The sequence below is a fragment of the Cynocephalus volans genome, chromosome 1, assembly GCF_027409185.1.
Source record: "Cynocephalus volans isolate mCynVol1 chromosome 1, mCynVol1.pri, whole genome shotgun sequence".
Taxonomy (NCBI): Eukaryota; Metazoa; Chordata; class Mammalia; order Dermoptera; family Cynocephalidae; genus Cynocephalus; species Cynocephalus volans.
Window position 1 is genome coordinate 132,978,803 of NC_084460.1, and position 16,202 is coordinate 132,995,004.

At 39.5% G+C, this 16,202-nt stretch overlaps 1 protein-coding gene across 1 annotated transcript in view; it reads right to left on the reverse strand.

Annotated features, from left to right (window-relative positions):
- The window catches only part of CD96 (CD96 molecule), an 80,176-nt gene that overhangs the window by 24,666 nt on the left and 39,308 nt on the right, over positions 1-16,202 (reverse strand). Inside the window, exons 6-8 of the mRNA XM_063113434.1 lie at positions 14,344-14,434; positions 12,257-12,445; positions 6,693-6,785 (exon numbers count right to left, since the gene is read on the reverse strand). Coding sequence (XP_062969504.1) covers positions 6,693-6,785; positions 12,257-12,445; positions 14,344-14,434 — 373 coding nt within the window. The remainder of the gene's footprint in view (positions 1-6,692; positions 6,786-12,256; positions 12,446-14,343; positions 14,435-16,202) is intronic.

Here is a 16,202-nt window from a genome sequence, read left to right on the forward strand (position 1 = left end):
TCAACCAAGCTGCTGTTTGAGTGATCTTGTTAGTCAGGCTCAATTACCTAAGACTTTGCCTTATAACTATATAAAACTGAACCTGAAAATTTAACTTATTTTCCTAAATAGCATATTTTTGCTTGCTTCTACTCTGTCACCATAGCACCCATCATAATAGTATAGGCTAAGACTTATCTACCTAGGCTCCTCCACAAATGTGTAATTGCTCTCCGTCGATTCACTTGCAGCACAGAGCCTTTAAAAACCATAGTGACATTAACTGGAGAATTGCACTGAAGAGAATATAGGCTATCAGCTATATCTAGAGACATTCAACTCAGCCTCATCCGTTCTCATGGTCAGGATAAGGTGGATACTGACCTTCAGCCCAGCAGAAAAGGAGACAAGTGGTGTGAGATCCTAATCTCTGCACAAAAGTGTTTTCACATGAGAGGAGGATTGTTTAGGGCATGTGCTGACTAAATAGGGTAAGAGGAATGTGTATTACTGGATTACTGATCCAGAAAGTGCTTCAGAATTCCCTTGGGGAAGATGACTGTCAGCAGGACAGAGCTCATGCGACATCATGTGGTGTGTTTGTAGACACTCCATAATTATGAAATAAACTGAAGAATAGGTTGCTTGATAGCTTTTCCCCAGAGGTACCTTACCCTAATGGGGAAGACTGAATAAACAAATATGCAAAGTAAACTAGTCATCAAGAAGACTACTCTTGACTTATGGGTGACAGGTATGGAAAAAAAATGAGAAATTCATTAACAATCTGTAATGTGTGCCCCATGTGAAAGGTGGTGAGAAAGGTGCAATGAACAGGATTTCCTGGGGCTCAAGGGAGAGCATTGGAATTTTGAATGGATTCTGTAAATTCATATCTACAGTAAGAATTATAATACTGTTAATAGGGGCAGGGGTAACAAATGGAGGAAGGTCCTTTTCTCTGATTTATTTCCTGAGAAATGCAGCCTCCTTTGCATTTCTCAGAAAAAGACTGGCCGAGAGAAGGGAGAGATTAATACAGCCATAGATGTTATGTTTGACTTTTTCATAGGAACTATAACAACTTCACACTAGAAGGGATTTATTCAGTGTCTAAAGACATTTGCAACCATGTACTCTCAGAGGCAGTAGTACTCAGGGTTTGAAGTCTGACTGCCTGGGTTCTGTCTTGGCTCTTCCACTTTGTGCATGACTTTGGGTAAGTTATTTAACCTCTTTGTGCCTCAGTATCTTCATCTGTAAAGTGAGGATAATAATAGTACCTATGTCATTGTGTTGTTGGGAGGATTAAATGAGATAATATATTTCCTAGTTTTGAACAGTTCCAGACATTTTGGAGGCAATCAACAAATATTAATATTATTGCTTAGTACAATATGATTAGAATACAATAATAGCATTTGGTAAAAATTTTTAGGTAATTACTAGGAAAAACTGGAAGGCTCTTGTATGAATCATCTAAAAACTTTTTATTTATCCCCAACATTTAGGTGGATGACCCTGGTGAGTCTTTGGTTGCAGTACTCCCCATTTCTACATATGCCCATTCTAACACACACCATCATGAAGTAAACCACTTTCAGTCTCCCCATTTGGTCTTCCTGCTCCCCGCTCTTGCAGCTATCACTTACCACACACACTGCTTCTGTTTTACTCACATGTTCCCATATACTAAAAAAGACTCAGTGGCTGTTTGTTAAAGCTCAGATTACAGTCCCAATCCACAGCCTATTAATCTGAGCTCACATCACCTGGTCCCACCTCACCTAGTCTGCTTTGCAGCCCTCTCCCCAACAAGCACTGTCCACTCTCCTGCTTATCTTCTCATGTCCTGCACTCATTTTATTCTGTGTCTTTGTTTAAGATGACAATCTGAAGATCCATCTCCCATCTTTAGTCAATATTTCCTTCCAGATACCCTGGGCAGACTTTCCTGATTTCACTTGCCTGCCCCCAGCACTCACCAACTTTTCCTACTTTTCTATGCCTGGATACATGTGATAAAGGCAGAAACTATTGGACAGCAACTGAGGTGTCCTGCACTTGAAGACAGGCATGGCATAACCAACAAAGGGGTCAGAAGTTGCTGTCACAGACCGATCACCAGAGTCTTCTCACTGCCTTGCAGACTCTCTTTAGGATTCCCCTCTTAACTTTAGAACCCAATATCCTGACCTACTGCTGATCTTCTGCTGCCTCCTAATTGCATTCAACAACATGTCTTATAGGCTAACCCTCCACCCATTTCATACGTGCTTACTCGTAAGTCACTGATTTCATTTGCATCCCCTGGACAGCTGCTTCCTTTAGTCTGTGCCTCTCAATGTCTGCTCACCCACTTGCGAAGAATCAGTTGTGTCCACCCGGGGAGCTAACCAAGTGTTAGAATCAGACTAGACTTGGTATTTTACCGAATGTGTCCAGCATAGAAAGATCCAGACTGTGAAGACCAGCTAAGTTATTAGAGAGGACTTAATATCAAAATCAACACCATCAGGTCTAAAGGAAATGCACAGACATAAAAATAGGAGGCAGAGCCAAAGGGTCTGCAGCCTGATGGGCAGTGAAATAAGAGTAAGGCAAGCGAGTCATGCAGGATCATGAGCTCTGTGCTGCAGGAGCCCTGCTGCCTTGTCCGTTGCTCTATCCCAGCACCTCAGAAATCCCCGGCATGGCACATTGTAGGCACTCAAGATTTATTTGTTGAATGAGTAAATGTCTTGGATGATTGCCACAAGTTGGGGTTGGCATTTTTGAAGCCTACTGTCCTAGGCTACATAACTCAGAGCCAATTCATAGCCAATGCATTGAAAGGCACTGGGCTTTCTGCTCAGGGCAACAGAAGCTGCTGAGTTATGCCGGTGCTGCCCTGCCTGGGATTTGTCAGGTGTCTCTGCCTGTTCCACGAGGGCTTGTCTCATCTCGCCACTTAGCTTGTCAGCCTCATGTCTCTTCCTAGAACAGTGCTGGGAATGCAGCTGGGACTCCACAAGCACTAATTGGTTCTGGCTGAATTGAGATAAGATGCCCTGGGTAACTCCTGCAGTTTGTTATGAGTTGTAAACTGTTCCTCCCCTAGTTAGAGAATATTGCTTCCTTGACCTTCTACATTTGTTTAAAATACATCCTTTCGTGGAGGAAAAAAATATGAATTAGAAGCTTGCAGCCAGGTATGCAGCTTAACAATTATGACTGAATTACATAGTTCATCACATCTTAGAATGTGTAATGAAACCACAGCCTTTTGAAGTTGGTTTCCGTGACATGCTCTATCTTGCTGCTTTTCTTAAAAGAACATGCAGAAGTGAATCCTACCAGCTTCTGAGGCAGCAAGTCATTGTGGGACTTCACAACTACCCTCCAGAGCCAAGAGAAAATTTGCATTTTTCAATAGTAATTCAGTTATTACTTTAAGAAGATAAGTTTTATCTAGATATAATTGGCCATTGATTTAACATCATTTTTTTTTACATACAAAAATCAGACGGAAAATTGTTCCAGACATAATCTATTGTTATCATCTTGACAGAAATCCAGATTTGATTTTATAGAGTGAGAGATGTGTATTCTAACTACACCTGAGCCTTGATCTGCAACAGGATTTCTCAGCTTGGGCACTATTGACATTTTGGAATACATAATTCTCTGTTGCGAGGGCTGTCCTGTCCTGTGTTGTACAACATTTAGCAGCATCCTTGATCTCTATTTACTAGATACCAGTAGCACCCTCCCACCCTCATTGTGATGCCAAAAAATGTCTCCAGACACTGCAAAATGTCCCCTGGGGGGCAAAATTTACTGATCTAAAATAGTCCTCATGCCCAATGTGGTGCGGCCCTATTTTAAGGAGGTCTTTTGATTCTCCAGAATCTTTCCAACTGTACTACCTTAGTGTGATAGTAAATTGGGTAGCATTTTCCCCCGTTTTTTAAGAAATATATTTGACTGTGCTTTCTTTCCCCCTTTAATACTAGATCTACATTAAATTATAGACTCCTTAAGGGTAACAACTGTGCTTTCTCTTGCTTTAAATTTCTTCACAGCAGTGAGATGGTGTTTGGTCTGATGCAAGCACTTAATATATGCTGACTAACCCCACAGAAAATTCATCTAGAAAAAATTTATGTCTGCTTTCAACTAGCAGAATGTAAATGCCATGAGGGTACTTTCCCCTGTTTTGTTCACTGTTGTATTTCTAGCATCTAGAAAAGTACCTGATACATAGTATTTACTGAGCACCTTTCTAAAAAAATGTTTACTGGGTTCCCTGCCCCACTTCCTAAAGAATAACAGAGTCCTTAAACTGGGGCTCAAGACTGTCTTTATTCTGCATATTCCAATCTTCATCCCTGCTTCTCTGGTACACAAGTCCCCCTCTTTAACTCAAGCTTACATACTAATGTTTTCTCAAATGCCCGTGAACATCTTTGCCAATGCACAACTGCTCACTTTGTTTTCTCGGTTTAGAATGGCCTTTCAAGCTCTCCACTGAGTCAAATAAATACAATACAAATTTCAAAGATCAGCTTATTTCATTCTCTCAGGTAACATTTTCTGACCTCATAAACTCATAGGGACCTTTCCCAATTCAATGCCTAATACTTACTGGTCTGTACCTCTCCCTGGGCATTTTAATTCCATAAAGCATGCTACCTTTCACTTTACTATTTTGAATTATTATTTTCATATGTAGGTCATCTCTTCCAAGTAGACTGCAACCTTTTTAAAGGCAGAACCAAATTATTATCTTTTTTTTCTTTTTTTTAACACCATAAGGTTTATTATGTGACATCTACAAAGTGAAAAAGCATTATTCTCATTATTTTTTTATTTATTCAGTTGTCCAACTAATATTTTTTGACTGCCCACTTTGTGCTAAGTGACAAAACAAATATGGTCCTCGTCCTCATGAAGTGTTTAGACCAGCTGGAGAAAAAATGGTGTCTAATGTGGTGAGAACTGGACATAGAGTCAGAAGACTTTGGTGTGGATACTAACTCTGTCACTTACTGGGTGTGAAATCACTTAATATCTCAGTGTCCCCATGTGGAGAATGGAAACAATGATGTTTGTTCTATCTACCACTCATGATAATGAAGATCAAACCACATGGCATTTTCTGCGTAAACATTTCTAAATGACAAGGTGTAGCGGTTTTACATTTTTTTGATGCATTTCCCTTAAAGAGGAGGAGCCCAGTTCTCCTTGTCATGAGAATAAGCTGGACCTAGTGACTTGTTTCCAATGAATAAAATAAAGCAGAAGTGAGGGTGTGTAATTGGAAACAAAATCATAAAAAAGGCACCATGACTTTTGTCTTGGTCACTTCATTTCTTGAACTATTTGGTCTAGGGGAAGCCAGCTGTCATATTGTAAGCAGTCCTATGGAGAACCCCTGTGTGAGGAACTGAGCCTCTCCCAGCATGCTTGAGCTTAGAAACAGATCCTTCAGTTCCAGTCAAGCCTTCGGATGATTGACGCCCCAGCAACAGCTCAACTACACCTCATGAAAAAACATGAGTTAGTACCATTCAGCTAAGCTGCTCCAAGACTTCTGACCCCCAGAAACCATATGAGACAATATGCTTGTATATTTTATAAGTTGCTAAGTTTGGGGGCAAGTTTTTATGTAGCAGTGATAACACACAGGGTACTATAGAGATTTAAGGTATTAATATTAAATGTGCTAATTCACTGAATGATGAATGCCATAATCTACTATGGTTTATTACTAAATGATGAGTTAAAAGTGGAAGAAAAAGAAACTTAGAAAAGAAAAAAAAAAAAGAAATTACAAAACATTAAGAACAAGAAAAAAACCAGATGGATGTAAAACTTTTGATGGATCATTTCTCAGGCATTCCTCACTCTGCCACCTGCTTTATTTTCTGAGAGGTATCAACCTGTGACAATGACTGCAGGCTAAGTGACAAAGGCTACCAGCTAAAGGAATTGTTCATTCCTACTGACTACTTTGGTTTTATTCCATTTTTCAGTTCTCATTTTGAGCTAAAATTGATAGTTTTAATTAGATAAGAAAGGAAAGCCATACTCCTGCTCTACATTGTGTATAAGTCTTTTTGTATTAGAGAAAGTCACCATGGTCCTTTGCTAAGCACAAAGGCCATGGACATGGGGATTTATGACTTGTTTGCATCAATGCCAATTCTGAGAGTCCCTGCCCTTCCTTTGCCATAGTGACACTGATCCAGCTGACCTCCATTACTAATGATGCCCCAGATGGGAGGGCAGAATTCATAGTTTTCACCAGTCTACTTTGTCAAAATTAATTTGATCCTGAACAAATTTAAATCTAAATGTTCTAACTACCTTTGGCCCACAGGCTCTCCATTTGCAACCAATTTTTTTTTAAGCCCTCACTAATAGCATGGTTGTGGAGGAGGACTGTCAATTTATTAACCTATTTAGAAATAAATACAAACGGTAACTTCCTCACTGAATATTTATTGGCCCTAGTTTTCCCAGGGCTTCAAGTGAAGGACTTTGGAAGCTGTGGTAACTCTTTGAAGCCATGCGAATAGTACTTAAAATGTTTCTCTAAATATCATAGCTAAGAAAAGGGCATGACTCATGAAAGTTTGCTGAAATTATTATTATTATTATTTTATCAGTCTGTTTGGTTGAAGGATTAATAGCTCATGGAAAGAAAAACAGTGAGAAAGCATTCTTACTTGCAGGAGATATGCTGTTGGCTGGGGAAGGTTGGGTGCTGGTGCCAGATTCTGTAACACTGAGTGGAGGATCTGTTGGGGGATTCGCAGAACCTGAAAGGATCAGACAGACATTTATAATAAACAAAATGTTATAATAGAAACATAAAGTATTGACTTAGTTTCTAAAAATACTTTCCTTTATTTATTCATCATCTAACAAATCAGTATTGAGGGCTGGTTGTGTGCAAGGCAATGGGATATAATGGTGAATGAGAAAGACATAAGGCTGTTCTCAAAGAAAATAGAAAATAGGCAACCAGGCACTGTGCTGACTGCAGTGATTATGGAAGTCCAGTGTCCCATGAGATGCAAGGAAGGGATACCAATAAAGATCAGGAGATCCGGCACATAGACCAATGAAACAGAATAGAGAGCCCAAGAATAAATTTATGCATCTACAGCCAACTGATCCTTGATAAAGGTGCCAAGAATACATATTGGGGAAAAGACTGCCTCTTCAATAAATGGTGCTGGGAAAACTGGATATCCACCCCAGAAGAATAAGACTAGACCCCTACTTCTCTTCATATACAAAAATTAACTCAAAATGTATTAAAGGTTTAAATGTAAAACCTGAAACTGTGAAACTACTAGAAGAAAATATAGAGGAGGGAAACTATTCATGACATGAGGCTGGCAAGGATTTTTAAAATAACTTCAAACATACAAGCAATTAAAGCAAAAATAGACAAGTGGGATTATATCAAACTAAAATGCTTTTGCACATCAAAGGAAACTATTAACAGAGTGAAGAGTCAACCTATAGAATGAGAGGAAATATTGCAAATCTCAATATTCAGAGGCCTTCTCGTCCTACTCTTGAGACAGCCCTTTTTACTCCTCTTTCTGTACCCCAAAATACACACACACACACGTACTCACTCACACAACCTGTCAGCACTTAACTTTCTTTCTTTCTGTCCCACAAGTCTTGGTCTCAACAGTTATAGTTAGACATCCATTTAACAAACAAATTTCTATCCAGACTGAGGACAGCCAGATGTATTACCCAACCCAGTGGGTATTTTGCATTCAACTTTTGGATTAGAACAAAACAAAATAAAAGATTTTTCCTCCACTTAAAAGAAAACAAAAACAAAAACAAAAAACCCCACAAACCCCAACACTTTGAATATGCCAAAAAATAGAGTCTGCAGCGTTACAGTTTTAGGCATTCTGACAGTCTAACAAAGCAGGATGGTTTGGAAAGTGCTTTTCTCCTCCCCCTTCCCTTCCCTTCCCCTCCCCCTCCTCCTCCCCCACTTCCTCCTCCTTCTCCTCCTCCTCATTCTGTAGTTACTGCTGAATCATGGGAATTCTGCAGGCTCTGGTCCTCTAATCGCTGCCTGAAGAACCACTGACCACTCTGACCCTGACCCTTTCCCCTTTCTTTTTTTTTTTTCTTATGTAATTTTATTAATATTATTTTTTACATTATAGGATGTTGTGCAGAGCAGTTAGAAGGGAGGGGGAGAGGGAAAGGGGAAGGAAATGGGAAGGAAGGAGGAGGAAGGAGGAGGGGTGGGATTGAGGTCTGTGGCACCCCCCTCATTCCCACAGGGGAGACTGGGGGACTTCCAGCAGTGGCTTGGTCATTGCCAGGCTGGGTGTGGCAAAAGCCCTCGCCCCCCACAGCTCAGGAACCTGGGGCCCTTCTTGCTGCTGCTTGGTGGTCATCACTGGGCTGGCTGTGGGTATTGGGGGTGTGTGGTTGACAACCTTGGGTTGACAAGCCCGGGGTGCTTCCTGAGGCAGCTAAGAGGTCACTGCTGGGCTGGCTGCGTGTGTTTGGGAGGCATGGCCAAGGCCCTCATCCCCCACCCTCAGGACTGGTTGCAGGTGTTGGGGGACATGGCTTAGGCCTCTGGCCCTCCGTCCTTTCTGGCTTGGTAGCCCAGGGGACTTCCAGTCCTTCTAGGTGTTATAGGTGTTCTTTGGTGAAATGAGACCTTTACTAGTTAATATGAAACTTTGTCTCTGATTACAGGTAGTTTGTTTTTTCTTTCATTTCTGTGTTGGATTATTTACTATCCCCCACCACTTATACTCTGGGCTGGAACTAATTTGTTGTACTTTGCTTACTTCTAAAATGAGGGGAACTTCCTGTGCAGACCAGTACTTGAGCTGTGTGGTTGAGCTAAATTGCTGCTTTGCTGCTGATTCCCTGGCGAAGGCTTTTAGTGCAGCTCAGGTTTTAATGGTTGACTTTACAGGTACTTCCAGCTCTTGAGAGATCCAGTGCACCTGGGTTGTGTAGAAACTCTGCTCTAGGCCTGAGTCTTTTCATCAAACTAAACCCCATGCAATTCTACATTCCTGACCAGTCTCCTCTGAATGGTCCTTTGCTGATTGGGGTGTGGATTCCACCATCTTGACTGGAAGCTCCTTTTCCTTGCTGTGCTCCAGTGTTCTCCTGGTGGGCCCATCTCCCCCACCATCTGTGCTGCAAATACTTCCCATGGGATGGTCTGTGTGCTGGTCCCTTGTGATGACTTACCAGCCTCTAAGTGGCTATTTTTTTCAGTTGTTTTGGCTCCTCACTCTTATGTGTGTCCACAGGAGCCCTATTAGTGGTCTTGCTGGCCTGGAAGCCACCAAGGCCCTCTTCACCCCTGCAGCCTCCAAGCAACTTCATCCAAAGGGCAAAAGCTGCAGCTTTTGCTGGCTCCTGCTGCATGTGCTCAGCAGCTCCAGCCTGGATGCAGCTGGGACTAGAAACAGTCAGAATGGCTTTTTCTTTCTCTCATTGTGGCTTCTCTCACCTTCATGCACTCTACAGGTCTCTTCTCTTCACCTGAGCTCTAGTAGCTCCAGCTTGGCTGTCGTTGCTTTTTTATAGTTGTAAATTGGTTGATTTGTGGGAGAGAGTGATGCTGGGGACCGACTATTCCACCATCTTGACCGGAAGCTCCCTTTCCTCTTTCTGAGTTCTGAGTGACTAAGTACTTGAATTTGCTGCGAGACTGTGTACAGGTGGGGAACAGAGCACCTCAGAGAGCTGTGACCTGTTAGGCTCCAACATTATTGATCTTCTCTGGGAACAAAAGTGAGCAAAACTCACTAAATCTCTGCCCAGCTCTGTAATATCCTCAGAATTTCTCTGCTCTAGCACTCAGAGATGACAGATTTTTCTTCTGTGTTTTCATTTCAGTATCTTGTCAACAACAATAGCTTGATAAGGCAATGACTCTTACACCAGGCATCAGAAGTTTACTCCAGAGTTCATAAAACATCCAGCAGTACTATCACAGCCAGAGAGCAAATGTGGAAGTAAGTGTTTAAGAAATTGTAACAAACAGGCAAATATGATACAGTGATAGCATTGCTTTACAGAACATCTAAATCATTCACAAAGATCTTTGTCAGAATGGGACTAGAATGTAAGGTATAATTTTGGGAAACTGAACTCTTCAAGATTAATTGTCTTTAATATTTGATTATAAAGGATAAAGTCTCATTTGGCAATTTAAAATTAACCACCTGCTCAGAGCCTAAATTTATGCTAAATCAGGGGCTACCCTGTGAAGCTGAAATTGTCATGTGTTTTGAGTATTAGAATCAGTGCTCTTCCTTATTACCCTAAAAGTACCATTATTTTCTGATCTTGAAAACAAGCACAGTTTTAACATCAGAATATACTGTTTTTTCAGACATAGTTCTGCCTCTGTTGGGAATAGGATTCTGTTTAGGAATTTAAGGTTTTGGGGTCGTTTATTTAGCTCATGTCCTTAGATTCTGCCAAAGCTACTGGCAAATCTACGTGAAAACTAGTTCCTTCACATTGCTCCCAGACTGCCCTATCCATGTCCAGCCTTCTAGGAAGGAGGTGTCCTTATTCCTGAGGGAATTAGGTGAAGTTGAGTGAGGTAGTTTTAGTGTAGCTCCATCATGATTTCTGAATGATTAATTCAGAGTTCACAGGATAATGTGCACATACATGTACACACAGGCTGTACTACAGGGACGGTGCCACTGTTCCAGCATCAGAGTGGCACCTACTTCTGAGTAGTAGGGACGGATTTGTGTTCAGACATACACTCTTTTTCATCCAAGGCTCTCAGTAACCAACCACTGCATTTGTGAAGGAGCTGGGCAGGACCCAAGACTGTGTCCTTGGAACAAAGGAAAACTCTTTCCCTCATAAGTTATTCATGTTTTTATGAGTATGTTATAGACTATAGTATCTCTGAAAATAGGATGGTGGTTAAAGAGATTAATGGTCCTATAGAATTCTAATAATGATTTGCAAATCTGTTTGTTTTATAGGAGTACTATACTGGAAATATGCATATTTGACAGTTGTCATTACAAACTTCTATTTTTAATAGGCATATCTGTTGTCACTATATTTGTTGAAACATTTGTTCTTAACTTTCATGTAGTAAAATCTCCATTATTTGATCTGGCTCAGAGTAGTAAATACTCTGGCTAGTCAATAACTAGAGTCATCCTATATGTCAATTTGCAAGTCATAAAAGTCTTCTATAGGCCAGATACTGTGCTTTAAATTAGGGGTACTAAAATCACTAAGATGTAGTCCCTCCCCTTACAGTATTTATATTGCATACATGGTTTATCCATTCCTAAGTATTAAGATTATATATGCTGTGAAAAATTGAATGTTTTTAATGACTCAGAAGGAATTTTAGAATCTTTTTAATCTCTCTTGATCATCAATATTAGTATTAGTTTTCATTATATGGTATATTAACAAAAATGCTAATTAATTAAGAGTTACTACTAGTGGAATTTGAACAAAAATTTTGCTAAATTCAGCAGAAATTCTATAAGGAAATATAAATCATCTACTTTCCTTTTATTTGAAGAATTTTTTTTTCACTAGAGTCCTATTTGTCAAAAATGTTTGATAATTTGAAATTTAATAATTTTGAGTTATGTAAAGAGTTTTCTGAGATTAAAATATTATAGAAATAATAAATGTTCTATTTGTCCCAATTAGACATATTCTGAATTTATGGTAGTCTTGGTCAACCTTTGCTGACCTTACTAAATAGACAACTGCTATGGTCTGAATGCTTGTCACCTCCAAAGCTCACGTGGAAGCTTGAGCCCAATGTGGCAGTGTTGAGAGGTGGGGCCTTTGGGAGGAAATTGGATTGTGAGAGCTATGCCCTCATAAACGGATTAATGGATTAGTAGGTTAATGAATGAGTGGGTTATCACAAGAGTCACTGGTGGCTTTACAAGGAGAGGAAATGAGCAAGTTAACATGTGTGTTTGCCATTCTCACTAGCTGATACTCTGCACCATGTAGGGACACTACAGAGATTCCCCACCAAGAAGAAGGCCCTTACTAGATGAACCCCCTTGACCTTGGACTTCTCAGCTTCCAGAACCGTAAGAAACAAATGAAATTCCTTAATATAAGGGTACTACAAAAAGTTCATGGAAAGATTCATATTATCTTTCAATTCTATTTTTCATGAATTTTTGGAAGTATGTTTGTGAACTACCCAGTTTCAGATATTATGTGACAGAAATGCACTAATGCAATAGCTTACCCAAAGAAAAAGTGATCTTTTCTGATGAGATATTCCACACTTTATTTCTGGGGGCTGGAGACAGAGCCATGCACCAAATGGTCAGGTTGTTTGTCTGGGCTAGTTTATTACTACCCACCCTTGTCAAAACGGACCTCAGTTCCAAAAATCCACCTTTGCCTTTTCTCTCTTCATTAGTAATGTATATTTCTATAAGACAGATAAGAACATGGTTAGTCACGAATGTTTTCTGAATGAGCCATTCAATGATGCCAAGGCATAGATTATCAATTTATGGTAAATGTGGAGTCTAAAATGGTCAAACTGTGGCTTCTGTGCAGTGAGGGTCCACTCCGGCAAATCTGGAATTAACCTGAGCTGTTTGCTCAAGCTCTTGCATGACATTGATCCATGGTCAAGGTAGGAAATGTATTGATGAATAGTATTGCTTTGTTTGTGACCATGGGCCCAAGGGGTTTGGGGGCAGGTTGTCCCAGCTCATCAGTGTTGTTCATTGTTCACAGTGAGATTGATGATTTACATCTGGTCTGGGTAGACCCTGGGAGGGCTCTGCTGTGAAGCCTGATTGTGTAGCAAGAATATATCTAAGTGACCAGTAAAATATAAAACAACCTCAGCTGAAACTCTTTTTTTGGGCTTACCACTTCTGAGCTATTCTGTGCACATATCAGTGGTTCCTGATCTGAAAGAGAAAGTGCATCTGGGTGTGGTCCCTACCTACAGAGGGAGGACAAAGGAGCCCACATCTGACTTCTCAGACTCCTGTAAGTGCAGCATATGATGCATTTTTAAACTGTGTTGCTATGTTGTATCTTTTTCCTGAAATGGGTTGTAGATTTATAAACATCGCAAGTGTCGTTTTGGGTCCTGTGAGACTTCTTTAGAAACTAAACTCTGTTTAACAACTATGGTTAGTACAATGTCCAAACAGCATACCTGGCAGCAGGAAATTAATGTGAAACCATCCATCACCATAGGCCAGAACTTTCTGGACTCTCACCGCTTCTTTACATTAAAAGTTCTTAATGATAGTTCTGAAGTTATTACTTGCTAAAACAATAGCTAACTGCAGTCGTGTGCTGGTGGAATTCTGACCACACCGTTGAGAGAGTAAGGGACACATCAAATCTGGGTGCTTCACCCATGCAGGGCTTATTTAACAGGAGAATATATTTATAATAACTGTTAACAGACATTTCCAGGATTGCGTTGTGTTACTGTTGCGGATGACGTGTTTTTAAAGTGAACTAATAAAACCAGTAACAGTCTCAAAATGCAGCAAGTGATTAATATAATCATTCATCAATATAAGCTTTACATTTTATCAATTAAAAATAATAATGCAGTAAGAGTTATGTGACTCATTATTGTTGAAAATATATCAAGCTTTAAGAACAAATGACTCAGGAGAAAGGAAAAGGGCTGTTGTCCAGGCAGGGGATGGCTGGGATTACTCTGGCAGAAGCTGTTATGGTTACTGCCTATGAAAAAGATGGCTTTGTGAGCTACCACCTGAGCTTGTCTGGACGTGTGTTCCTGCTCCAGGAACTTTTAATCCTCCTGATGAACACGTTCCTTGTCGAGGAGCCAACTCTTTTTCACACACTTCTTCTACTACCCCCCAACCCCCAGCCCAGGTCCTCACAAGAAAAAGTAGAAATTATTTATTGATTTATTGAAAGCAGTGGTGCTAAATTAATGGAACATATTGTATTGAAACAAAAAAGAAATGGAAGAACAGGTGGCTATGTTACAAAAGCAGAGAACTTAGTAATAAATGAATGCTGAATTAAACTTTTCTTTTGCTCTCATATAAGATATCTGCTTTTACTAATAGTTACATAAAACAGTTTTTGTATGTGATTTGATAAAGACAACTATATTTCTTTCATTCTGGGAAATGTTACCCTCTACCCCCTTGAAGGAGCCAGATAAGTATCAGAAAGTGGCATTTGGTAGGCTAGATGATGTTTTTCTTGGAATGAGAATTATTCTGAAATGCCAAGATCAACTTGGGCAATGACAATTTCTAATGTTTTTTGTTTAATTTCTTTCTTTGCCAAACCCATTTCCATTGATTTCCTTACCTTCTTTCTCACCTTTAAGAAGCCTTCCATTGAGAAACCACGTGAGATTTGCTTTGGGAAATACATTCTTTAGTGAGCAGGTAAATGTTCTCTGGGGTAAAGACAGACAGAGGATTATTTGCAAATTCAGGTGAAACTGGTTCTTCTTATATCTCCACCAACATTCACATGAGACAAATGGGCAAGAAAGAATTTTCTCCTCTTTTAAAAGGTTAACTACAAGGCAGTGTCTACCTTAAGACATGTCGTATTAAAATGTGGATTATAATTATGCTGTTTTCTATAGAGATGTTATAAATTTATGGCTAGAATCCTAGGTCAACTTAAAAATCTAGGACTATAATCATCAGATGAGTGGATACAGAAAATGTAGTATATCTACATAATGGAATACTACTCAGCTATAAAAACGAATGAAATACTGCCATTTGCAACAACATGGATGGACCTTGAGAGAATTATATTAAGTGAAACAAGTCAGGCACAGAAAGAGAAATACCACATGTTCTCACTTATTGGTGGGAGCTAAAAATTAATATATAAATTCACACACACACACATACACACACACACACACAACCGGGGGGGGGGAAGATATAACAACCACAATTACTTGAAGTTGATATGACAAGCAAACAGAAAGGACATTGTTGGGGGGGAGGGAGAAGGAAGGGAGGTTTTGGTGATGGGGAGCAATAATCAGCCACAATGTATATCGACAAAATAAAATTTAAAAAATAAATAAATAAATAAATAAATAAAGTCAAGCTCAAGTTAAAAAAAAAAATCTAGGACTATACTAATGTTGGAAGACTGGATTCTGGGTTCTGAAAAAGGGAAATCAAAACTCTGTGTAGGCAAAATAAAATCATACTAAACAAACCAAAGGATAGAAGGAAGGAGCTATAACAGGCAGAGGACAGAGAAGAATATTCCATTAGATTAAAAGCTGAAAGAGATCCACACGTTGTTTCTATTCCTCAAATAGTGATAAATACTATTTGTAGGAACAACCACAGAAACCATTTAATATAAATACCCCACTTTTGACTTCTAAAGAGTTTTCCTAATTATTTTTTCATCTTATTGTCTTAATTCTATAGAGTAGGTAGGACATGCCTTATTATTGCCGTTTGACAGATGGGAAAATCAAAGCACTGAGTGGTTAAAGGGAGTGAAAAATCGTTAATCGCACAATTAGAAGTGATGTCTCCTCAATCCCAGTCCAAGATATTTCCTGGTAATATACATTGTACTGAAAAAAAGAAAGAAATGGAGGAACAGGTAGCTATGTAGCAAAAGCAGCAAACTTAGACTCAGGGTTAGTTATATTTTATTTCCAACACTGTGTTTGTTCTTTGAGGGGATAATACTTTCTTTAACAGCCCAGTGAAAATATCCAATAGGACTTACTGGATCCCTTTATTTTATCTGAGACCCTGCAAAATTATAATACCTTTTATAATTACTTGTTTTCTCATCAAGAGATGCATATATTTTGCATATGATCAGTCCTGGTTCTTAGTTCTCAGATATTTCCCACTACTGATGTATATACTAGTTAACTAGTAAAGAAAAATTAACTGAATGTGATGGTTGGTATGGCAATCCACAGACTAGTTACTCCTAAAGCGTTTGAAACTATGAGCTCTGAAACCAAACTCAAGGATACTAGTTAACATTTTTTTTCTGGTGAGATCCTCCAAGGTGTGGCTAACCATCCCTCAGTGTATCACTATTAGGTTCTGGGAGCACCTCTTAAGATGGCACCACCCAAAGATACTCAAAATGGCAGTTCCCACCCTATGGGACTTCCCCATAAAATAAAAAGACAAAGGAACTCATAACCGCAACAGAAC